This window comes from Ornithodoros turicata, chromosome 6 (genome assembly GCF_037126465.1).
Source record: "Ornithodoros turicata isolate Travis chromosome 6, ASM3712646v1, whole genome shotgun sequence".
Taxonomy (NCBI): domain Eukaryota; kingdom Metazoa; phylum Arthropoda; class Arachnida; order Ixodida; family Argasidae; genus Ornithodoros; species Ornithodoros turicata.
Genome location: NC_088206.1, coordinates 29453028 through 29479366, shown reverse-complemented (window position 1 = coordinate 29479366; position 26339 = coordinate 29453028). Strand labels below are relative to the sequence as shown.

Sequence of the window (26339 nt, the reverse complement as noted above, 5' to 3'; positions counted from 1 at the left end):
ATCAAGTCCGTGCTGGTACCTTCTAAGCTTCGGTACCAAAGCGTCGTCCAGGACCCCACGGTACTTCGCACTTGAGTCGAACACTACTCGGATTTGATTCGGTTTCCGTGGGTGGTAGTGTTCGACTCAAGTGCGAAGTACCGCGGGGTCCTGTACGACGCTTTGCTCTCGGCACCAGATATGACCAACAATTTGGTCGGAGTGCTGCTCCGTTTCCGTAAAGAGGCTGTCGCCGTAACCGCGGACATCCAGCGCATGTTTTATTGTTTCTTCGTACGCGAAGAAGACAGGGACTTCCTTCGGTTTTTCTGGTTCCGTGAAGACGACAGTACAGGATGCGCATACACGTTTTCGGAAACACGTGTTCGCCCGCTATTGCGACCTACGGGTTGAGACTCACTGCGCGGGAGGCGGAGAGCCAATTTGGAAAGGACGGACGTCACTTCGTTGAAAGACTTTTATGTGGACGACGGCCTCAAGTCCTTACCGTCGGAACATGAAGCAGTCGACCTGCTCGAGAGGACCCAAAGAATGCTTATGGGAAGCAATCTTCGATTCCACAAAATAGCTTCCAACTCCGTTAACGTAATGAAGGCTTTCCTGACCGGCGACTATGCTGCCGGACTGGACTTAAATGGAGCGGATGTACCAATGCAACGTAGCCTTGGCCTGAGCTGGCACTTAAAAACTGATACGTTCACCTTCAGAGCTCCTGCGCAGGATAGCCCAAACACCCGTCGTGGTGTACTGTCTACTGTCAACAGTCTCTACGATCCTTTGGGTATGACCGTCCCGGTACTTTCAGGGTACTTTTCTAAGAGAGATGTCTGTCGGGACCCCTGACTGGGATGCCCCCCTCGCTGTGAGCCACGGCTGGCAAAGACGGAAATACTCGCTGCAAGCTCTCGAGGATACGACACCGCATCCCTAGCACACGCCAGTCGCCGTGAGATTTGCATATTCTCGGATGCGTCGGAGAAAATCATTGCCGCTGTTGTGTACATCAGAGTGATCGACGCTAACGAAACGCCACACGTGGGTTTTCTCTTCGGTAAAGCAAGGTTAGCCCCAAGGCCTGAACAGACAATTCCTAGGCTCGAGCTGTGCGCTGCAGTGCTCGCTGTCGAAATCGGAGAGCTAATCCTGGGCGAAATTGATACACCCATCGATGATGTCAGGTTTTACTCTGACAGCTGGGTCAAGGATATATCTTCAATGAGTCAAGGCGGTTTTACGTCTACGTGAGCAACTGGGTTCCCGCATTCGAAGAACCACGAAACCGGGCCAGTGGCACTACGTCCCAACGGACCAAAATCCTGCGGATCACACCACTAGACCTGTGGCCCCGAGCGCGCTCAGCCGTACGACTTGGCTGACAGGGCCAAAATTCCCCCAAAGACACGAATATATGAACTCCGAGAAAGACTTCCTGTTATTCGAACCGGACGGTGACCCAGACGTCGGGCCGCTAGTGACAGTCTCCGCGACACACATAGAAAAGCAGTCGCTGGGAGCTCATCGTTTCGAACAGTTCTCCTCGTGGACCTCTCTCGTACGTGCCGTAGCGAACCTCATACATGTCACTCGCTCTTTTCACGACCCTCAGGATGGTTGCTGTGATTGGCACTACTGCAGCAAGCCACGGACAAATTCGAGGCAGCAAAGAAAGTCATACTTCACTCTGTCCAGCGTGAAGAATTCGCAGACGTCTTCCTGAGCCTTGGTACTGATGGCCACCGCAACCACACTCTGTCAAAACGATGACGATGATGACACGCAATGACGACTTACTGAGGATCGGTGGCCGCCTACGAAATTCGAAAGAACTCGACGAAAAGGAGAAGCAACCTCTCATCGTGCCAGGCCGCCATCACATAGGCTTATTGCTTACGCGACGCTACCACGGAGACGTCAGGGGCGTCACTTCACCGAAGGGGCCGTCAGAGCTGCCGGATTTTGGATTGTCGGTAGAAAGAGATGTATTAGCGCAACTCAGGAAACTCCGCGGAAAGCTGGAAACGCAAAAGGTGGCACCTCTTCCTGAGGATCGACTAAGCCTGGATCCTCCTTTCACTTTCGTCGGGTTGGACGTTTTTTGTCCATGGGAAGCGTGTATATCGTTTTGTTTTTGATTATGTGCGGCATAAGTGTCACCAACAAAAAAGGCGTACGCCTCTCGTTTTAACAAATCAGGGGAGATAACGAGATTATGGTTGTGATTGTGGTATGCGGTGAAGTTAGTTGGTTTCTAAGAGAGTATGCTCGCAATACCACGCCGTCTAGGGAATGGGGACCAAGATGGCCGGCGGCGCCATGTGGTGTGTCAAAGATTGACACCACCCTAAGACGGAATCGCTGATGTAGGCACCCAGGAACCAGGCAGGTCACGCAGGAAATGAGACATATATGGAGCCTTAAGCCTGGGCTTAAAACAGAACCGCAATGCATGCTCGGAGTCAATTCATTCCTACACTTCTAAAACTGAGCTTAACCTCATTGCACGGTGTGCGCCGATCACTACCACGAATGATAGGGTGACCGCTTCTGATTTGAAGGGAGAGAAGGGCGTCTGCCTTTTTCTAGCAATCAGGATATATTCACATTGCTACAAAAGGCGTACGCCCACTTCGCTCTTCGAATCAGAAGCAGTAACCCTACAGTACTGTGAGATAAATTGTGCGGTGAGTTCAATGGTAATGAGAATTTGCTATGAGGTGAACTCCTGTTCAGGTAGCGCACAGTTACCGCTTCTAGTTCAACAACACCAACAAGAACTATTTTATGATCGTGGATGGGGAATCAAAATAAACTTCACCACATAGCACGCTCTTAGTCAACCGTCACCCGAATGAGAACGTTCTGTCCCTTGATTTGATGAATAGGTGGATCGTACGCCATTTTTGTGGGAATTATGAACTGCATAATGCTACATATTTGACGTACATCTCCCGTTTTCAGCAAATAAGGTGAAGAATGATGCCAGTTGAGACGGCGCTTAGCTAAGAGCGTGCTATGCGGCGAAGTCCGTTGCTAAGAGTAAGCCAATTGTTGCTGAGATTCCGTAACATGGCACAGCATGACACATGTGAGCATGTAACAGCTGGAAACTGGGCGCATTCTCGTGCTTGTGGCAGCTATGCCAACAACATAATCGCAAACAAAAATAGGCTAAAAATGCATAACGCTGAATAACAACCATTGCGCAGGACGTTGCCCATTGCATTGAAACATGCCACTAATCTGTGGAACGCACTGGGCATAACCGTTTTTGTTACAATTAACGTGACCACACAAGTGCCACAAGACCAGGTACACTTCTCCTTGACAACAAGTAATGGCAAAGAATGGCTGTGCTCCAAACAGAAGAAAAATAGAGCAAGCCTCAGAAAAATAGGGCTGAGCTAGCACGTATAAGGCGCGTGCTGAACGCGCCTGAGACGCCACAGTCTGGAGATTTAAAAGAAGGCGTTGCGATTTTGACGCTTAACGAACCGCAAACGAGCGGAACACACAAGTTGACCCGATATCCGGTGCTTAGCCCACTGGTTCTTGTACCAATGAACACGAAAGTGACAGACACGTACGACTGATATCGGAAGCTGCTGTCCGGATTTATCCCACACCATCACCAATTACCAAGTCCGTATAACAGTGCTTGCTACCAGGCAGCTTACAAAGCAACCGTAACGTATCGTATCGTGACTACGATACGTTGGAAGAGCAGAACTTCTTAACACGCTCAGAATCAATCTGCACACGAGACCATTCCTTCTCGTCTCCTCACGTTTGAACGTTTACATAATATCCACATTGATAAGGCGTCAAAACAAATCTCGTACGAAACTGACATCGTTCGGAGTGACGGTTCGCTCTTGCAAACAACGAAATTCACAGAAGAGTACTCACAGTAATAATCTGCAGTATAGAACACATCCTTGGAGTTACCTTTGCAACTGTTGGTAGAAAATATCTTGTATCGCCAACTGTAGCAGCAGCAGCAACTTTTCTTTTCTGTATTGGCATCAGAGCGGAAGACCAGCCACACAGACTGGCTCCCTCTAACGTTTCACACGGACTAAACTAAGCAGCAACTGAGCAGAGAGCAGCAAGGCAGGGGGCAAGAATGACGGGAGCCAAAGAAGGGAACGAGCCTTTTTTCTTCCTTGTCAGTTTCAACGGTGTGCCGGTGTCTCCCCCAACGGTTCACGCCCACCATTCAGGTTCACGGTCCGTAATTACACCGTCATTCTGAATAATTCTTCGTGCATAATGCTTCATACTTTCTGCGTTCAACAGTGAGAGGTCTACGCCCATTTGTTTGTGAAATTGTAAATTGCCATAGTATACAATGCCTTCTCTTCGTAACAAAACGAAAAAAAAAGCAAGAAGAAAAATAACCATTCCGTCGAATTTTGAGAACTGCACCGGGAATAAGTCTATGTGACGCGAGCTCCATGCCACGGGTAGCGCCTGGTAGCTGGCGCTACCCGTAAATTTTTATCTTCACCGTGCTGAACGCTTTTTATCACCTATTTTCTCCCACTGCGGCTAGAATGAAGCAACCGAACACTTTTTGCTCATCTGCTCTCATTTTGGCCTACTGTGCCTCCAGGCACATGTATATCACCACCCCTTTGCGTTTAATTGGATGTCCACTTTCGTTAGCATCACTCATCCCATACGGCGCCTTGTATCCCAGGCGAACATTTTTTTTTTTTTTCATCTGGCGCTAGTTGAACGGTTATCGAACAGGGACAAGTTCGATTAAGTTGGCCCAACTGATTCTGTAACCAGTCCCATTCACAAGCGAAACCAGTTGAAACTGGGACCAGCTGCAAACCCGATTGCTGAGCAGGAACCGGTTGAAGTGGTCTCTGTACGAGAACACTGCATAGCTGATACCAGCCCAACTGGTATACAATCGCTCTTTGCAGGATCGCTGGTCCCAACAAAGGCAGGTCCAAGTCAAAGGAACAGCACCACAAAAATGCATTTCGTTTGTAGTCAAATATTACACATATTCTGATGTACATGTTGAGCAACTATATAACGGAACTAAATGATCGCAGCTGAGAATGTTACATAAATTGCATCGCACCTCCTGTTTGGTTGGTCCCTTGTTTGATTGCCTTGGGGACGTCTGGAATCGAGTGACCAGCAGAGTATTTGAGATGTTCCTAATAGCACATGATAATTAACGTTTCTGGAAAGTTGAAAAGGCTGAAGTAAATACTCATATACCTGCAACATGTAATCGTAGTGTGTGTCTGGACAGCCACTCAATTCGAGCACTCGTGGCCCCGGAAGACATTCGGATCTGTGCAGTAGTTGTGCATTTCAAGTGAGAGATTTGCGTGCTTTCCGGGGCGACCAGTACTCTGGATCGAGAGCGATCCGTGTTTTTTCGGTGTGAAGGATCCGAAACACGAGGTAGGATAAATATATTCCTTACAAATATCACCTTACCAAAATAAGTTCATATTCAAGTCACACATATATACAGGGTGTCCACGCTAAGTGTGAACAGATTTTTCAAAAATATGTCAATCACTTTTTCCGAGATGAAATCAATTGCAATATAGCATATGCTGAAGGGCACTCCCTAGGGGGGCATTAACAGACTCCTAAGGCAATGTCTTAATTAACTTTCAATAATTAACTTTATACTTATAAAAGCTACGAAATTGCTCCAATGAGAACATCTGATCTCTTCGGTCACCAGATACCAAAACCGTTTTCAGAACAAAAATCGGTTCGGTAGATCGTCCGCAAAAAATTCGTGAAGGAACGCCATTTTTTTCTTTATTTGGTTTATTGCGCATCTTCAAAGAAGCGGCTTTCCTTTACCCCCAGTGTGAGAGAGTGAAAGAGCACAGTGCATACAATCAAATTTAAAAATGACACAGTTTGACAAATAGTCCACTGCACACACTGTCATTCTCCAGGAATTCCTGGAGATTCACCATAACTTCGGGAACCACCATGCAATCTACACTGATGGGACTAAAGTAAGCAATGGTGTGGCGGCCGTTGCCCTTGAAGGTGATTCTATTGTGACGGCACGCCTGAACACGAACGCCACAGTTTTCACCGCAGAGCTTTACGCGATTCTCCTGGCTCTGCGGCACATTCAACAAAACGACCTTCAAAATTCAGTAATTTATTCCGATTCGCTAAGCTCTGTGCGTGCGCTGCTTTCATGCTATGACACCAAGAATCACCTCGTCAAGCGAGTACGAGCGCTTGCGACTGAACTTTGTTCCCGAGGCTTTTCAATCTGTCTCTGCTGGGACCCCAGCCACACTGGGATCCCGGGGAATGAACAAGCCGACAGTGAGGCTCGGCGAGCGTTAGCACAAGAGGAGTCAGCTCTAGGACTACCCTACCACGATATCCTGCCAGTGTTAAAGAGAGCTGTCTGCACACAGTGGCAGCAGGAGTGGGACATGGAAGAAAATAACAAGCTACACCTCACACAGCCACACGTTTCCCCCCGCATCGGACTGAACACATCAACAGATCATCCGAAGTTCTTTACGCGAGATTGAGGATTGGACACACATGGCTCACGCATCACCACCTACTGAGAGGTCAGGATCCGCCAGCTTGTGCGCACTGCGGTGACAGCTTGACTGTCTTGCACGTACTGGCATCCTGCCCTCACTTCGAACACCAACGCCAACAGTATTTCACCGCATTCTACAGATACCATGTTACACTCCACCCAGCCCTTCTACTGGGTGACACCCCTCTTGTGCCGTTTGATAACGTAATCAAATTTTTGACCACGTGTGGGTTTCTTAGTCAGATGTAGATGATAAGTATTGCTCCGCTTTTATCCAATATCACCGAACTCCTCATGTAAATATCTCATTGTCACACTTGTAGATAGCTTTTAACTGCCATGCTCGCTTGTTATCGTCATCCCCCTCTCTCTCTTATCCTGGTCAATCTCATCGCTCATACCTCATACCTGTAGATAGGTTTTAACTACCACACACTCTCTCTCACCTCATCTTTCCCATAATCATCTCCGACACACTCACCATGGTTTTGGCGCTCTATGGCCTTTGTTGCCTTTGTGCCATTAAACACATAATCAATCAATCAACAGTGCCGCCTCATGCGTCGAAGATTAGCTTTAACTTTCGGAAACAAAACAAAAACACAAATCTATGGGGTGACTCTGTCGCGACTGCCCTTATCTTGGGCTGCATTTTCTGTTTTCTTTTAATCTTTTTCCAGGACGCAAGAGGCGATAGTGTGCTCTTTCATCCTCTCGTATTGGGGGCGAAGGAAAGACGCGTCTCTAGAGATGCGCAATGAATAAAATAAAGAAAAAAAATGGCGTCCCTTCACGAATTTTTTGCGGACGATCTACCGAACGGATTTTTGTTCTGAAAACGGTTTTGGTATCTGGTGACCGAAGAGATGAGATGTTCTCATTGGAGCAACTTCGTAGCTGTTATAATTAAAAAGTTAATTATTGAAAGTTAAGATATTGCCTTAGGAGTCTGTTAATGCCCCCCTAGGGAGTGCCCTTCAGCATATGCTATATTGCAATTGAGTTCATCTCGGAAAAAGTGATTGATAAGTGATTGATTTTAAAAAATCTGTTCACACTTAGCGTGGACACCCTGTATATATGTGCCTTGAATATGAACTTGCTTTGGTAAGGTTAGCGTAAACCGGGTGTTATTCGTAAAATTCCACGCACTTGCAGATGCGACGAATGTGATGCAGAAGAAAGAGAAGACGTTCCCGTGGAAGTAAAATTTCTAAACAGTCTTTTGATGAAATGATCAAAGGAAGATATCGGATCGGGACAACGCGCTAGGGAACATGTTGGCTGAAACACATAGAAAGGACAAATACATACAAAGCCTCAAGTGCCTAAGAAATTAATGATGAAGTCATTGAAAAGCACAGGGGCGGCATCCAATGTATTGCTCCGTAGACGAAAGCGTGCTGGGCGAACGCAATGCATCCTGGACAGGTCCTGGTCGCACGTCACAGCAAACGTCAAGGCACACGTGACCCTAAAGATGGCAGCACCCGTGACCGGCGGCCAAACCGTTTGTAAACAATGCGGTTGTTGTTTCTGGACGACGTTTTCGATGTTTTTCGACCACGGTAATTATTTTTATCCGAGGATCTCTCGGTAAAAAGCGCATTTTTACACATAAAGCCTCGTATTGTTGACAACTTGGAAAGGTGTGATGACGACCGCGCGTTAAGACTTACCGAGCCCATGTGGTGTACTAAGGTGAAACGGACTACCACACCAAGGAAACATCGAAATGGTTGTCAAGTCTTGGCTTTGTCATGCAAAAGAACGGGACCACAAGAGAACAAGGGAGGAGCCTTCATAGTCTTGTCACCAAGGCAACTAGCAAGTAACATTTCCACCCATTAAGTTAAGACAAGTCATGAAAACATCACAGATGAATAGAGGGCTTGCAGAAATTTGATACTGTGCGCTTGCTTTCCTGAGAGAGCTTGACGACCATATTTCCAGGACTCCTATCAATGCTACCCATACACATTTGTTCGCAAAAGGCGGTACATAAAAAGCTAGCTTGTAAGTCAATGCAGCAGATGTCTGCTGCATTGACTTACAAGCTAGCTTTTTATGTACCGCCTTTTGCGAACAAATGTGCACCCCAGCAGGAAACTGAGGCTACCGCAGCAGCAGTGCCAGACGTATCAGGCACACAGCGTGGTTGAATAGGGCCATGCCGAAGGCGGCGAGTCCCCGCACCAATAGCAAATCGCATTCTGGAGGTGTGCAGGAGCGGATTGCTGCGGAAATAACGCAGCTCCGGGAGGTAAGGAAGTACAGGTACGGGAGGTACAGGTACAGGTACACTAAGGAGGTAAGGAAGGTACAGTTGACGCAGCACAGGTGCAGTGTTGGTGAAATCAATTAGAATCAGCTCTGCATTAAGTGAACATATTTACTATGGTCATCACAAACTCATCCAAAACACATACATATACAAAGAAAGATTACATGGGGAAGGGCTGTTAGATTGTTTGCTTTCGCTTGTGTGCAGATCATCACTCCAATGGCTCAAGCCGTGACAGAGTACTTCAGGTACAAGATTGAAAATGAAAGGAACGCCAACTACTTGAGTATTAAGCTCTCCCCGTGACGTACTGGTGGGAAATATTGCAAGCGACACTGTTTTCGTGCGAAATATATTTTTTTTTACAATAGCCAATGAAAATATTTTGCAAAATATGAAGTTTTGGAGTATATGGAAAACATATATAACAATACGTTACAGTACGTTACAGCAGCTGTGAAAAGAAGACACAATGACAACAAATACTCAATCCCAGCATACTCTCAATTTCTGACATCCGCTTTTGTGGTGTTTTGAGGGTGCCTACCAACCTGGAAACGCAGGACTTGTCAGGGAATTTTCATGTCACTGGGAAACTCAGGAAAATTGGCAAAAATCAGTCGAAAAATCTCAAACCGAGAAAAGGCGCATGATTTGATTGTCTGTCACATTGACGCACATGCATTTCCCGTTCCTTACCCTCCTGTAGCATGCCAATAAATTGCAATACGGTCCTAAATTTTCTTTGGCAGGTACATACTGGTATGTAGATGTCATTGCAGCAAGAATAGTAAAAGCGGGATAAGTTCCCTTTTGTTTTGGTCAGGATTTTCCTTGAAAGGGGAGGTGAAAACGTGAAAATGTCAGGCAATTTGAAGGCTGCAATTTGGTAGACACCTTGGTTGCACCATGGTTTTGGTGGAAATCAATCCTAAATAAAATGTCACAAAGTCCTTTAAATTAGAATGTACGAATTAGAAATTATCTGGTCCCTGTACTTTTATGCCATACACATTTAAAAATATCTGTTAATAACTTGTTGCCTGCGGTGCACTGCCTGAGCAGTGCCTGTGATGCACTGCTCTCTACATCATCCCATTCATCCTCGGGAGCAGCAGGAGGATCGGGACCGGAGCCTTCATCTTCGTGTTCAGGGTCTTGCAAATTGTAGTCAATGCACATATTATGCAAAACTGCACATGCAGTGATAATATTGCATGCCCTGTCAGGTGCAAAGTGCAAGGTCCTGTAGCGATGCAGACAGCGGAAGCGCATCTTTAAAACTCCAAAACACTGTTCAATTCGAACCCGGGTCAGTGGGCTTTGTTGTATGCCTGGTCCTTCTGTGTTGCAGGAGAACGAACAGGAGTCAAGAGCCACGGTTCAAGAGGGTACCCCAGATCTCCTGCACAGAAGAGAGAAAGCTATAGTTACTGAAATTGTTTGATGGATGTTACACTTGTGAGCTCATGACATCAGTAGACAAACTGTTCTGAAAAATATTTAATATTTATGTAGTTTCTATAAAATAAACCTGACCTGCACCTTCCCATGGAAGGTGTGCCTATTTACTCTGTGAATATACCAATTCCGAAGTCGTCTAATTCTGCAGTTAATACATCTGCTGTATGCAACAACAGCATCAAATACTTTTATGTTGACGTGTACACAAAGCATGCTACTCTACTAAGAAATTCAAAACCAAGCTGCCTCCCGTTCATTGGTAATAACGGAGGTTGTGCTGAAGACTGTGATGTCTGAAGTTTTCCTTGGGATTTCCCGAAGACACAGTCCCCCCGATGTCGGCCCAGGATGCATACTAACCCCCCTGTCCCCCACTTCTTCCTGCTTACTATAAGTGCAATTCTGAGGACCATTACTGAAGCAGTTGAGACAAATGTTCCACATACCGCCCAGCAAACCACCCATAACACTCGCCCTCTGCAAATGTCGTCGGTGCTCGCAGACGGACTTCGCACATGCTCCACACCGAGGAGTCGTGGCAGCTCCCTGGGTACGTGGCGTCAATGTGGAGAAATATGCGATTGGCAGCACAGATCTGCAAATAACATAATTTAGGCAGCCAAATTTGAATAAAAGCTCAGCACGTTGTCACTGTCATAGCAACTCTAATTCAGAATCACACTCTCACCCCTAGCACGTTGAGGGCATGGTATCCCTTGTGGGAATAATAATTCCCATCAACAAAGCGGGGGTCACTGCGACTCGGGGCGATGACGGCTATTGCAGTACCGTCAATTGCACCTGCATGATAAGAACAGCACCTGTCATTTATTTAAGAAACATCATATGAACACCAATGTAAAAGGACTGTCATTTAAATTTACCAAGGCATCCGGGTATCCCTGCTATGGCGTAGAAGTCCCGTTTGATGGCTACCTTCTCTTCTGTGGATGCCGGGAACTTCAGATATCTCGGTCCCAAATTTTTTATTATGGCTAGGCTGACAGCATGGATACCCTCGGAGACCGGGCGCTTTGTAGTGGCGATGAATTCATCACTGGCGATGTTGTCCAGGAATGCTCCTGTTGCATAGAATATGAGCGCCATCAGGACCCTCTGCTCCACCGACAGAGTTGTGCTGCACCACTGCTGGGCTATAAGTGGAGACTTATTTCAGAATGATCCCAAAAACTTGGCTGTTCATAATTACTAATCTATTAGCTTTTCAAGCACTTCCTCTTGGAATCGCAACGCAATGGTCAAAGCAAAACCTGCTGTTACGCGAGTGTAGGCTGTTGTTTTATTGTTTTCTTATTCCTGTCAACTGGAACCAGAACATCAGGGAAATAACGCTAATGAAGTGCAGATTTTTACCGCTTTATTGCGATAGCTGACGTACAACCAAACCTCATGAATGCTCCGAAGTTATATTTCCCTTACTCAGTGCTGTAGGTTTTCACTGCACAGGCCCAGTTTCACCAACGTCAGTTTAGCCACATTCAAACAGAGATTAGGTTCACTCAGACTTAGTCGGTCTGTGGTCCGCACTGTAATATCAGCTGACGGCATTTTCCTGGAATCTTCGCGAATACTAGCATACATGATGCAGAACTGAAGGATAACTTGAAGTTCAGGACCTGTTACGACTTACTTAAGGACTCCGCGTTACGATTGGACTCCTTGCCGTCAACACTGACTAAGTTACTGGAATTCACCTTGCGTCCTTGTCAATTCGTTTCAAAAGAGCCTCACTGTCTATGAAACCCGTTAATGAAACCGTGCACTGCTCTCGGGTTGTATTGTAGCCGACGTTGGTGAAACACGTCCTATAACACGTCCTATTAAAACACACAAAAGAAACTCACATCGGCGTATGTCATCAGCAACGGCGTCGCACACCTCCCGGGCAGCAGCCTTGGATAACCGAAAATGGCCGATGAACTCCTCTTCTATCACACTGCTGTCGAAGGCATCGCGGTGTTCACGAAAATGTCGCGAAGATTCGCTGTCGCTGACCCCTTCGTCAGCAAGAAAGGCGTAGAGTTCCACCATATTTCCTCTATGTGACGACGCTGACAACCAAAGACTCAAATTCTTGCGTCTCACGCGCTGCGTCTCCAGGGCTGCGAAGCTGTGGTAGAAATCTATTGTAGCAGAAAACTCACGTGACCTCCGGAGCTCGACCAATGACTGAGGACTAGCCACCCTATTTTTTTTTTCTTTTTTGATTATGTCGCGAATGACGTAAATGACGTGGCATCCGTTTCTCTCTTACTACTTCCCTCCTCTCTGCTCTGCCTCCCGTCCTCTTTTGTTACTTTTTTTTCTTCCATGCACTGTTTTTTGTTTTTTGTTCGCGTTTGTCGGAATACAGTGGGAGTTACAGGAATACGACTGAGCCTTGGTTGTTTTTGTCACATTAAGTATTTTATTGTGCGAGATACGGTTATGCAAGCAAGACGTACACAGGGTGACAGGATTAATATTGCTCCAGAATTTGCTTGAAGAAGCCTGATGATGTCGGACTGCCTCTGGCGAGGGCTGCTACTGGGAACTGGAGCTCAGTGGCTGCAAGATGAAAACAATTGGTATCAGATATACGGTTATCCATGTGAAAGTTGCAATGTAAATAGAAAGAATAAAGGTGCTATTGAACGCGAAAAATAAGAACGGTGGTAGGGTTGTGAGAAGCTCGCAGTCATGGGGTGTGATGAGCGACCTTAGTACGAAAAATACCTTTTATTGCGCTACTTCACAATTATATATTCAGACCGATTAGCCTGACAATCTTGGCTTTGGCGCTACGTACAGAACAGCTACCATGACCAGAATTCAGGGACACCTCCTCTAATGCAGGTTCTGCCTGATAGCAGAAGAACGTGTAAGAAAGCCAACTTGAAAGAACAGAACGGCAAGGAGGAAGGAAGATGGAATGAGACGTGGGCAGACGAGAAAGGGAATTTGTACATCAGATATCGCGCGCGGAGCCCTGCTATCAGCAGCAATTGCCCAGCGCAGAATGAAAACGTGATGAATCAGCTTTGATAAGCTTTGCCAAACTTTTCTTCGCTGTGCTTCTGCTCAGAGTTCTAGGGTGCTGCTCGTAGCGTGTGGAACGGGGTGATTGCCACTTGTAAGGCTAGCCCTGGTCCATTTTTTGTTCTCTTTGTGGGGAATGGGGATGCCGTCGACGATGACCAATGTGTGTCCTGGGGCGACTTCTGAGGGAAATGTGCCGACGTATGTGTGACAGCGTCTGAGGAAAAGCCCAGAAATTATCCTACATTATGCTGAAAAGAAATTATGCTCTATAAGCTAAGAAAGCGAATTCAGTAACCGCACCTCACTTTGTTACTTGCACGTTTTTACTCAGTGATCACTGTATCGTACGCTTCAGTTTGTTCTTGGCCTTATCATGAGGACACTTCAATGCTTAATTCCAAATTTTGCGTCTCAGTCTCTTCCCGGCACCATCAAGAATGCTTGTCGGTTATCAACTCCCTCCCTTTGAGAAATAAAAATAAGAAAATAAACAAGCGGAAGATTGCTTATTTTCAGAACATCTAGAGGTGAAAGCAGAGTCACGTTCGGCACAAGAAAGTGCCGAAACCAACACTTCCTAAATAATGTCGGGCATGCACGCTTACGTCACCTATATGGAGGCCTGCGACCTGCTTCGAGCTTTCTTCTCGTTCGTTCTTTCATATACTTCATGGCAGCATCCACAATAGTAACAACAGGCCAGGGGCCGGATTCACAAAGACGAGCGTAAGATTCGGTACGATGTCGCTGTTTACGAAGCGCGTAAGAGAAAGTCGTAAAGTGGATTCACAGCGCGATCGTTGTGGAGAGAGAAGCATTCAATCACGCAAGTAGGCGAGTGGGTGGTTTCCGGTCACATTCAACAGCGACACAAGAACGGCGGTGTCCGAGAGTATGCTATTGCTATAGCAACTTGACTTATTCTACCAATGAGAGCCCGTCTCCCTCACGTGCTTTGTTGTAAAGCTAACTTACGTTAGTTGTCATGATGGACGGTGCCGGTAATGGCGGTAATGGTAGTACGGGGACAGCGGGACCTCCTGCGAAACGCGCTCGGCGGCCGAATTTTACTGAACGGGAAATTGAAGCCCTGGTAGCGGGGTATCAAGCGAAGAAAACAATAATCGATGCCACTGGTGATGGCCCACAAGGATCCCTTGCGAAGAGCAAGGCATGGGAAGGGATAACCGAGAGCGTCTTCGCTGTGTCAGGAATCAAACGGACGACGGCAGAGGTTAAAAAAAAGTGGACGGACTACAAAAGCGCCAACAAGAAAAAAGGTAAGGATTCATTCGTTGACCGTATATACGTATAGCGACAGTGATGTGTACAGCTTGCGGAGGTACGTCGGTGAGGCATGCTTTTGAATATGCAATAGTTTCGGTTTACAACTCGTGCTTTGTTAAACAGGAGCAAGCGTTATTCGCAGTCTCGGAAGGACTGGAGGTGGTGCCGCCGACGTGCCGCCCCTTACACCACTTGAGGAACGAGTGGTTGGCACTTTGGACGCGAGCACAGTTGCCGGCATCGACGGCAGCTTCGACATTGGGGTAGGAGGACGTAAGTTGCTTTTGTTAGATGGACTTTTCACCACGTAACATGGTTTTTCTGTACTGTGTGTTTTAGCTAACGTCGTACTCGACTACGACGACACGCAGCGCAGGGGTAAGTGACGTGCCTATGCGGCTTGTGAGTGACCGCTCATACACGCATTCGTCGTACATTCTCTACACCTCACGTGTCCTTTTTGCAGGCTCCACCTCTTCTACTACTGCATCAGTTGTTTCTGATCCCGTTGAAGGTATGTAATCTAAAGTGTGCACTGTACCCACCATCCATTTGTGTGATGTCTGTATATGCAGCACCTGAGGAAGAGGCAAGGGTGCACCAAACAGACACTGCTACGCCTTTGACTGCACATCACAGAGGTTAGCATAATTACATAGTATGCCTGCACGTCACACTGTCTGGTTGGTGTAATACTGAGATGTATTCGATGCCGAGGCAGGGAGGAGACCAATAGCAGGAACGGAATTTATTTCGCACACATATCACAGATGCTTACGAAAATGCCATTCTAACAAAAATGATTATACATAGGATGCCAACATCATCATTAACCGAACTGTGATATTGGAAGGTGGAAGCTTGGCACACTGAATTTTTTCTCACCAACATGATCCATATCTTCTCTTATTGCATTATATAGGATTTTCATTTTTTTTTATTTTATTCAGGTGCTTCCCGTTCCACGTCGAGGGTCAGCAGCGCAGAGGACATTGCACAAACCCAGCGAAAGATTGAGGGACACCTTGCAGCACTAGTCGACATATTGGGCAGGATTTTAGCCATCCAAGAGTACAAATATGGTGTAAAGACGCTTCCTGCAGGAGCTGCCCAAGTAAACAACAGAAACATAGATGAAAATGTTACATTGTAAATGTGTACTACTACTCACACAGCAAAGACTAACACAGTTTTAGTAGCGGAACAGGAGTAGGGCCGCCCCAGTGGGGGCAGTTAGGACAAGTAATGGCCGGGAGTGTTGGGTATTCCACTCTTGGCAGATCGTATCTCAGCATGGAGGAAGGAAAAACACATAGAGACCAGCAAGTTTCTTTGCTTGTGGCTTTCGGTAACCGATCTTTGCAAGTATGTAATTGATCCTAACATGGGATTAAAGTGGTAGGTAATATTGCTACATAAAATTGAAAGCTATGTTTGTTACTGGTCTTTTATCAACTTCTGATTCAAAGATATCCTCCATGTGAGATTGAATAAGGCACACATCGATTACCAAAAGCCACAAGCAAAGAAACATACCTCCCCTGCTCCCTATGCATCTTTGCCTCCTACATGCCGGGATGCCATCTGCTAAGAGCGCAATGACCGACACTGTCAGCCAGTGCTTGTCCAGGGTGCCCCCACTAGTGAGACCCACTGCTGCCCTGAAGCTTGAAACTGTTGCTGCAACATTGGGAGTAGTACTTTGTACAAGCTGTATATATTCTGTACAGTCCAGTCATGTATAAAGCTACCATCCATTTACTTGAAGTCACTTCTTTTAGCATGTGTATAATCGCGTGACTGCACAAACCAAGAGGGGACAGCACTGCAAAGCGAGGGTGAATAAGTTAGTCTAGCAACATCTCATTAGGTGAGATGATGTCAGTTGGTGAGAAGAATGTCCACAGGAATTAGTGCACGAGAGACTTCATATCATTTATAACTAGAGCCTGAAGTTTTCAGGAAATACTTTGTTTTTTTTTTTCAGATTTGGAGGACAAAAATTGGGGAAATGAACATGTACTCTAACTTCATGTGAATTGAGGTGGAAGAACTTCCAGTATGCTAAATTCGAGGAGAAATGAGACCCTACTACTCACATGAACTGTACTGGCTTGGTACAAATGGTGATATGATTGCATTTGTTGCTAAACTAGCTAGTGTGCATTCCTACAGACAGTTTAGTAAGGGCAATTTGCTGGGTAACGACCAAGTTGCACCCTAGAGAGGCAATGTTCAATTCAAGGAAGAAACGGGTTAAATTCTCAAAACTTCAGGCTCCATTTATAATCGACGGAAAGGTTTCAAAGTCTTTCTCTGCTGTGCCACATCCTGGAAATACCTCCAGCCAGTGGGGTGGGAATGCTGCAAAAATAGAGTTCACTGTACGATGGGACACTCTGGCAGCTGTTGAACATTTCTTGAGCTATGTGAAGACCCGTGCCACCAGGCAGTCTCGTACTGAAACCCCGGAAGGCATGTCTCGCATTCCTGACTCCTGTGGCTCTTCTTCTTGTATCTCTGGAAGGAGTATGGCACACGCAGTGCTGTATGTAAAGGTATCATTATGCTACACTTTTACACACACAGCCAAAGGATGCTGCTTCTGTGAAGGGATCAAAGCATCAGCACTGTGTTGCTTGCACAAAAGTTACGTTGTATGTTAAAACTTACCAACAGGGTCAATCAAGGTAATATTGTGGCGGATGCAGTAGTTATGCAGGACACTGCAGGCCACAGTGATGCTGCAGCATGACTTCAGAGGGTATAGAAGGCACCCTCCCGACTTGTCAAGACAGCGAAACCTGCTTTTCAGCACGCCAAAGGTACGCTCAATAACTTGTCGGGTTGTGCGATGAGCCTTATTGTACTTCTCTTCTGCGGTAGTTGACGGTGCCTGGAAAGGTGTCAGCAGCCATGGCTGTGCAGGGTAACCTGAGTCACCTAGTAGTAAGGATAAGCATAATCATTTAATGTGATACCTACTGAAATGCGCTTACCTAGAAGCCATCCTTCAGGCATTCTGCCTTCCTTAAACTCGTCGTGCAAGTTGCACATAGACCAAATAAAGCTGTCGTGGCTGCTTCCTGGCCACCTAGCAGTGAGTTGTGTAATTTCGCAATCTGCATTGCATACTGCTTGCACATTCACTGAATAGAGGCCCTTCCTGTTGCGATAGGCTGCACGGAGCTCACGCTTAGGAGGTTTGACGCACACGTGTGTACAATCGATGCACCCAAGAACCTTTGGAAACCCGGCAATGTCGAGGAACCCTGGGGACATCAATAGAAGGTCACATTAGAAATGGGCGAAGGTGATGTTAGAAGTAATATATTTCTGTACGATCATGCGTGTGCTGTGATGCTTGTGGGTCGTTCAAACATATTAGACACAACTTTTTTGCAATAATTTACATCCTTCGCAAAAATGAAGTGCACATGTCGTGTAGCTGTGCATATCAAGCATGTCGTTACTGAACAAGAGTTTCGAAAATTACCTAAAGTTGTTTTGAAGACTTCAGGCGATGTTCGTGGGAACCTTATTTGCTCGTTGGCCAGTTCGACGATCGCTTTCGTCACCCCATTAACTATACGGGATGTGCTGCTCTGGCTGACAGACGCCACATCCCCGACGACTGACTGGAAACTCCCGCTGGCGTAGAAGCGAAGCGCCGCAAGCACTTGCACATCTACTGGTATCGCATGGCACCGTGCTGTTGGACGCCGTAAGGCTGGAGCCAGTATGTCGCACAGGCTTTGTACTGAAGCGCGTGGGAGACGATAGTATCGTAGGAGATGGCTATCCGGTATGCTTTCCAGCACTGTCCTTGTCTTGAAAACGCGTTCACGGTTCAAAGTCCTCCTTGACTCAATCTCCACGGCTGCTAGGTACGCCGCCATCTTTGCTCGTAAGACTGCTCGGTGGCTCTCTTAGGATTTCGTTGTAACTTGCAAGAAGTTTACGACGCGCGCGCTTCGTGAATCCGCTATTTGTTGTAACTTTTCCTTACGACAGGCTTGCGAGAAATTTTATCGTAAGATGCTTTTGTGAATCCGGCCCCAGAGGCGGAGAGTTTTCATTTTCCCGGAGGGGGCAAGGGCGCACCGCGAAGTCAGTATACTCTGGCGGGGGGGGGGGGGGGGGATATGTTTAGTAAGAGAAAAAGAAGAAGAAAGAAAAGGTAAGCCAGATGGATGTCGGCTTGTTATTAAAAAACAGTGAAAGGGGGAAGTCAAAAGAGGCAAAGAAAATAAGAAAACAAAAAGAACGAAATAAAAGGAAAAGAAAAATGAAGACCACAAAACTAAAGCTGAAGAATCACACACTCTGGCGGGATCCTATGATGTATGCAGAACTGGTATAGAAGAGGAAGGAAGAACAGAAAAAAACAAAACAAAATAAAAAACGGAGAGAACGTAAACAGTGAACATGTGCACAACTGAAGGCATTGCGCCTTTGAAAACTGAGTGCAAAAAGAACAAAATGTATTGAATCCTCGGTGTTTGACCCGAAATGCGCGCAATATAATGAATATGGTCCATAAAATGGAGCAGCGGGAGTTGAACCCGCTCCCAACGAATATGTGTTCCGAAGGTCCTGCCGTTACACCTCACTGGCAGCTGCTGGTACCTTTTCGACTGCTTCGTTTCATTGATCTGATTGCTTTGGGCGAAATTCAGGCTATGTGTTGTGTCATCCTCTGTGTTTCTTCGCCTCACCTTATACTGTGATAATGAGTATGGTGGGCGGATACATATTTTACAAATTGCAAGATGCATTTTTGGGTTGGTGCCTCTTCGCTCTTTTGACCCGGGCGCGCCGAGGCCCAAAGGTTGGTGTCAGCCTCTTAGCGGGACTTCCCGGGGGAGGCGGCGCCCCCCCTAGTTCATGTTCCGGGGGGGCAAGGGCCCCCGCGCCCCCCCGCAGTCGGCGCCTATGCAACAGGCCTTCCAATGCGACGCAAGGCACAGGCCTTCTCCATATCCTGTAGGTGTTGCTCAAATAGGCCCTCGAATCAAAGACAAAGGAAGAGAGATGCCCAAGCAGCACAATGTCTCGAGTGCAATAGTTGTGGACGGTATGTGTATTATCAATGCAATTAGTGCGGCCGTTAATTATTTTTGTAATGAATCTTCATAATTCCTGAAAACAAGCTGAGCGCGCAATTCCAAATTGGGAGAACACAACCCTGAGAAGCCTAGTCAGCAAGAATCGAAACAGTAACACTTCCCTGTGCCCTTAAAAAATGAGCGAAAATGCACTATCGTCGAGTGTTGCCGTGAGTTCGTCAGCCGCTCTTTCGTATCACCTTCACTGTCACCGTTTGACGATACTGACATCACGCTGTTCCTCAAAACATGGGGGCCCCCGCTTCCTAGCGTCCTCGTTGTTTTTCTCTCGTTAAAATCTGATATAACGCAGACATTTATTAAGCAGCGGAATCGGTGATTGCTTTTTTGTTATCTGCCAGGTTTTTACAGTAATGTAGTTGTAGTTTTATTGCGTGACGTTTATCACATCACATCACATCGCGAACTGTGTTGTGCAGATCAAACGAGATAACGCGGAAAGAAAATCAAGTACGGCACATTTTATGATAATGTAGACTGAGAAACAACATCGCTATTTCCCTCACTCCAGGGACAAAGCGGGCTGTTCCATGATTTCAGGAACAACCTGTTGTCAGTTGAGAAGTGGTGACACCGAGTCAGGGAGAGGAGAAATCGCCGCAAAACCCGAACAGTGTTCAATTATTTTGTATCCATTTTATTTTGTCACCAGATACCAAAGCCGTTTTCAGAACAAAAGTCTGTTCGATATATCGCATGAAAAAAATTAGTGAAGAAACACTTTTTTTTCTTTATTTTGTTCATTGTGCATCTTCGAAAAAGCGTCTTTCGTTGACCCCCGATGCCAGAGAATGAAAGAGCACAGTGCCGACTCAGTGCATGGAAGATTGGTTAACTTGCGGAAAGAAAAAAAAAATGTATCGGGGTGACTCTATCGGAGCTGCGCTTATCTTGAGCTGCATTTTCCGTCTTTTTGTTTAAATCTTTTTCACAGACGCAAGAGGCGACAGTGTGCTCTTTCATTCTCTCGTGTTGGGCGAAGGAAAGACGCCACTCTAGAGATTCGTAATAAATAAAATAAAGAAAGAAATGGTGTTCCTTCACGATTTTTTCTTCTGCGAACGATCTATCGAACTGATTTTTGTTCTGAAAACGGCTTTGGTATTTGGTGACCGAAGAGGTCAGATGTTCTCATTGGAACAACTTCGTAGCATTCATAATTAAAAAGTTAATTATGAAAGTTAGTTAAGACACTACCTTAGAAGTTTCCTAATGCCTTCCTAGAGAGCGCCCTTCAGTATATGATATATTGCAATTGATTTCATATCGGAAAGGTTATAGATATACTTTTAAAAAATACGGTAACATTTAGCTGGGACACCATGTACATGACAATAAACACGCATGGTATTTTTAACACATTCATTCCGTAAGGAGGTTACGGCCTTGCAGAATTGCTGCATGAGAACGAAAAATTTGGCGAGGTAGAGAATAAAGGAAGTTTAAGCCACATGTCGGAATTTATGTTAAATCATTGAAATACATCTACACTGCGAAAAGCATGCGTAGGAATTTCTTCACTTTAATTTCAATTACCATTAGAGCGAGTCAAAGCTTACCCACATAATTGGTTCCGTCGTCATATTGACCTGGAATGAAAATTTGATGAGTTCCGCCTTGACAGGGAACAAAGGACGTTTAAGCCACATGTTTGAAATTGATGGTAAATGGTTGACATCTACACTACAACAAACACGCGTGGCAGTTTGTGCATTTCAACGAGTTTCATCATTATAGCACGTTAAAGTGTACCGGCGTGACGATTCCGTGTCATGTCGACCTCTATCCAAATTTGATGAGTTCCGCCTTGACAGGGAACAAAGGACGTTTAAGCCACATGTTTGAAACTGATGGTAAATGATTGACAAGCGTGTACACTACAACAAACCCGCGTGGCACTTTGTACATTTCAATTAATTTTGCCATTATAACGCATTAATGTGTACCCGCGTGACGATCCCGTGTCAGGTCGACCTCTATCAATGTAAATTTGATGAGTCCCGCCTTGACAGGGAACAAAGGACGTTTAGGCCACATCTTTCAAATTTATGGTAAATGATGGACAAGCATCTACACTACAACAAACACGCGTGGCACTTTGTGCATTTCAATTAGTTTCGCCATTACAGAGCGTTAAAGTGTACCCGCGTGACGATTCCGTGTCAGGTCGACCTCTATCAATGTAAATTTGATCAGTTCCGCCTTGACTGGGAACAAAGGACGTTTAAGTCACATGTTTCAAATTGATGGTAAATGATGGACAAGCGTCTACACTACAACAAACACGCGTGGCACTTTGTGCATTTCAATTAGTTTCCCCATTATAGCGCGTTAAAGTGTACCCGCGTGACGATTCCGTGTCAGGTCGACCTCTATCAATGTAAATTTGATCAGTTCCGCCTTGACTGGGAACAAAGGACGTTTAAGTCACATGTTTCAAATTGATGGTAAATGATGGACAAGCGTCTACACTACAACAAACACGCGTGGCACTTTGTGCATTTCAATTAGTTTCGCCATTACAGAGCGTTAAAGTGTACCCGCCTGACGATTCCGTGTCAGGTCGACCTCTATCAATAGAAATTTGATTAGTTCCGCCTTGACAGGGAACAAAGGACGTTTAAGCCACATGTTTGAAATTTATGGTAAATGATGGGCAAGCATGAACACTAAAACAAACACGCGTGGCACTTGGTGCATTTCAATTAATTTCCCCATTATAGCGCGTTAAAGTGTACCCGCGTGACGATTCCGTGTCAGGTCGACCTCTATCAATGTAAATTTGATCAGTTCCGCCTTGACTGGGAACAAAGGACGTTTAAGCCACATGTTTCAAATTTATGGTAAATGATGGGCAAGCATGAACACTAAAACAAACACGCGTGGCACTTGGTGCATTTCAATTAATTTCCCCATTATAGCGCGTTAAAGTGTACCCGCGTGACGATTCCTTGTCAGGTCGACCTCTATCAATGTAAATTTGATCAGTTCCGCCTTGACTGGGAACAAAGGACGTTTAAGCCACATGTTTCAAATTGATGGTAAATGATGGACAAGCGTCTACACTACAACAAACACGCGTGGCACTTTGTGCATTTCAATTAGTTTCCCCATTATAGCGCGTTAAAGTGTACCCGCGTGTCGATTCCGTATCATGTCGACATCTATCAATGAAAATTTGGTGAGTACCACCTTGACAGGGACAAGGGCGTTTAAGCTACAGCTGTTTTCCCTGAGATGTTTGCATTCGTTACAGGTCCGAAATTTATGGTAAATGTATCATGTATCAACGCTACAACAAACACGCGTGGTATTTCGTTCATCTTAAATACCCTTACCGTAAAAACCGTACCGTAAAAACCCGTACGGACCCTTTCTTCCCTCCGGGCTGTTGACCCACAATTCGCATGAACCTTTAAACACGTCACACCTAACCCTTTAAATACCATGCCAATGATGAGGACGGTGCACAGAAGAAGAACAGTCTCTGTTCGAAATATCGGTGGCTTCTGTCCTGAGGCAACTCCCTTCCTACATCTCTACCGGTTCGCTGGATTTCTACCGATCTACTTACCATTAGAGCGCGTCAAAGCTGACCCACATAATTGATTCCATTGTCACATCGACCTGGAGTGCACAGTCCAGAAAGGGCGTTTATGCCACAAGTCCTAAATTTATTTCAAATGATTGACAATAACCTACATTACAACAAACGTGGGTGGTATTGTTCAAAACGGGGATTCCTGTAGCGGTGAAGTAAGTGGGAGTGCAAGGAGAAGTCATCTGCTATTCACATGTTAACTGCACAGGTTGTCGCACAGCATTAGGGCAACTAAATCAAACTGAACGCCATGCAGTGTGATATAGATCCAGTACAGCATTATTAAGCCAAAACTCTGACGCTCTCGCCCTGCGGCTACTCTCATACCTACGTAGGTTAAACTACCTCAACAAAAAAAAAAAAAAACGAAAAGGAAGAAGAAAGGGAAAAAAAGAAAAAAAAAGAACCCAACGAGACCGCGGATCGAACCACGGACCCCGAAAGCAGTGACAAGCATCTTTACCACTGAGCCAAGGGTGCCATACATGCTCCCTCCAGGAATGAAGGTACACACGCTTCGCAAGCCACACCGAGCTTGTCAATATTTCTTTTGTCGTGGGAACAAAATAGGAGCGTCCCACAACAGCGCACAAAGTTGCAAAGCGTACAAGACAAATTCGACTTTCATGTCCTACATGGGCATTTTCCGGAGAACCCATTGTTTTAGCCAAGTACAACAAAAATAGCACCCCAGTGCATTCTGCCATGAAGCCAACACGGCGAAAATAAGTCCTCCAGGAACAAAACTGTGACGCTCTTGCGCTTCCATTCCACTAGTACACCATCGATGGGCCTCTCACAGCAACACCCATGTGTGGGCTTTTCTTTCTAAAGCTCAGCGTCAACAGATATTCTAACAAAACCAGGTGGAATGCATTGCTTCAATGGAGGGCAGCGAGTACGCCGGTCAAGCCAACTTTAAGAAACCGTGTCCCGGATTTCTGGGAATGTAAGTCAACGTGTCTGACGAAACTTGTCGAGCGAAATCACCAAGAATCAGACTTACAGTAGCGTCGTACCTTTATACAGTACGACGTGAACGGGTATTTAATCATAACGTTTAGATGATATTGTTTCACGAAAAGAAATATAGTCTACCATCGTATCTGCAAAGCTACGCTGTCTGTCTCGGTCACCGCGTATTCCGGTAACTGTTAAGCAACTTATTCACAATACACGAAGTGAATGCGGTGTTGTAAGGCAACAAGCGATGACAAATGGCTTACCTGTCGGCAGTCGTTGACCGGGTATCGGGTACGAGGCGTTCGGACTCCCGAATCGTTTCTACACCAAGAAGCAGAGCACAAATGTTGCGCAGGCATCTTCCCTGGCAGCTGTGACTGTTCGAGGACGCTCACATGATACAGCTTGCGTTTTTAAACAGGAAAAATCAGAACTCATAGTCCAACACAAACGCTACACAACACGAGCCGTCCGAAACGGACGCCGGCGACTCCGTGGACGCCGGTTCCAACCGGCACAGCCGCCACGCTGTCGCCTGTTCGAGCGCTCGCGAACAAATTTGAAAACAGCCAATCATCGCTCAGAAAACGAATTCATCCTCATGGGAACCAATCAGTAATCACTAGCCACCGGATGTCTCCATGACGTTCAATTTGTGACGTTTTCTGACGTCCGATGACGTGAAACGCATGAAGCGCCTCACTTTATCCCGCAAAGGAACTGGCGAGTTTCGGGCCCTTGGCGTCTCCTCGCGACCACAAATTAGTCACGCCATGACCATGGCACAGTCGCGAGCAAGCTGCCTCTTAGCGGAAGAGACGAATGGCTCCACGTGACCGCGCCGTTGGCATGGCAACGGAGACCAAAGACGACGCGCGGGTGCCGTGAGCAACCCGCCCCTGGGGGCTTAATCGCTTCATCGTCGTTACGGTCGTTACAAGCTAACGAGTGGCGGGAAATTCAAAAAGGCGGGCGGGAAATTTAAAAAGGTGGGCACGTGATAAAACACGTGCACGGCGCTCTTCGCGCGATACGAAGGCCGTGGTACACGTCACGCGCAATGTGTCACGTGCCCACCTTTTTGAATTTCCCGCAACTCGTTAGCTTGTAATGACCGTAACGACGATGAAGCGATTAAGCCCCCACGGCCGACAATTCCAGAGAACCCTTTTCAAGAACCTGATGGCTCTCACCGGTGTTCATCATATCAGCACCACGGCATACCACCCTTCCTCCAACTGCCTTGTCGAGCGCTTTCATCGTCAGCTGAAAGCTTCGCTCATCGCTCGCGAGGCCCAAACCAGCTGGGTGGATGGATCACTTGCCTGTTGTCATGCTGGGCACCCGTTCGGCCTTCAAGGAGGACCTCTCCTGCACCGCAGCCGAGCTTGTTTACGGGACGACACTGCGTCTTCCTGGCGACTTTTGGAGCGATACCGACGGCGTACGTTCTTTTCCCCAGGCCGGGTACGTCCAGCAGCTCCGGCGTTTCTTTCGTGGCCTGGCGCCGGTTCCCTCCAGGTTCCGCCCCCCTCCAAAGTTTTCCTCCACCCCGACCTCAACACGTGTTCCTGCGCCATGATGCTGTGCGGAAACCGCTCTCGCCACACTACAATGGTCCCTACCGTGTTCTCTCAGTTGGGCTCTCTTGGACTTCGCTGGGCCTGTGAAATCCACTATGTTCCTATGTTCCGCGCACTTGAAGTGGGGGGGGTATGTGCTATGAAATCAACGACGACTGCTAACGCCACTAGCTACTTGGAAGAACTGTTTAGTGGGTTCGGCCTTCCGTAAGATAACGGCCCACAGTTTATCTTCCAAAATTCGTGAGGAGCATTGGAGCGCGCCACATAAAGACGTTACCTCATGATCCAGAATCCCGAAATCGTCCGAACCATTTGCCACAGCACTGTACAAATCCTTGCTACGCTGTCGCAACACTCCGCATGCTACAACTCTGTAGACCCCTGCGTATCTTCTGTTAGGGAGGAACCCAGGAATGAA

General features: G+C 46.4%; 1 protein-coding gene, 2 long non-coding RNA genes and 1 pseudogene across 4 annotated transcripts in view; 2 read left to right on the top strand and 2 right to left on the bottom strand.

Moving 5' to 3' along the window:
- Positions 1 to 10306, top strand: part of LOC135397784 (uncharacterized) — a 102490-nt gene extending 92184 nt beyond the window's left edge. For both annotated transcript variants that reach the window (XR_010423745.1, XR_010423746.1), the window contains exon 3: positions 10204 to 10306. This is a non-coding gene — a long non-coding RNA (uncharacterized LOC135397784). The remainder of the gene's footprint in view (positions 1 to 10203) is intronic.
- Positions 8989 to 11461, bottom strand: LOC135397783 (putative nuclease HARBI1). Its single transcript, XM_064629361.1, has 4 exons — positions 11198 to 11461; positions 11002 to 11114; positions 10760 to 10908; positions 8989 to 10254 (listed from the first exon to the last, which is right to left on the bottom strand). The coding sequence occupies exons 1-4, from the start codon at positions 11418 to 11420 to the stop codon at positions 10233 to 10235; spliced, it is 507 nt and encodes a 168-aa protein (XP_064485431.1). The 5' UTR covers positions 11421 to 11461; the 3' UTR covers positions 8989 to 10232.
- Positions 11462 to 15107: 3646 nt separating this feature from the next.
- Positions 15108 to 15925, top strand: LOC135397781 (uncharacterized). The gene is made up of 3 exons (XR_010423744.1): positions 15108 to 15156; positions 15218 to 15283; positions 15593 to 15925. It is a non-coding gene; the product is annotated as an uncharacterized LOC135397781 (long non-coding RNA).
- A 1142-nt stretch (positions 15926 to 17067) lies between these two features.
- LOC135398430 (putative nuclease HARBI1) lies at positions 17068 to 18541 on the bottom strand (annotated as a pseudogene).
- Between the last annotated feature and the right edge of the window lie 7798 nt (positions 18542 to 26339).

Bases quoted from the DNA above. Each gene is read 5' to 3' on its own strand.
- LOC135397783 (XM_064629361.1), bottom strand. From the start codon at position 11,420: ATGGCGCTCATATTCTATGCAACAGGAGCATTCCTGGACAACATCGCC. The intron at 11,115-11,197 runs GTAAATTTAAAT...CTTATCATGCAG, and splicing joins AGGGATACCCGGATGCCTTG to GTGCAATTGACGGTACTGCA. The intron at 10,909-11,001 runs GTGAGAGTGTGA...TGTTATTTGCAG, and splicing joins ATGCCCTCAACGTGCTAGGG to ATCTGTGCTGCCAATCGCAT.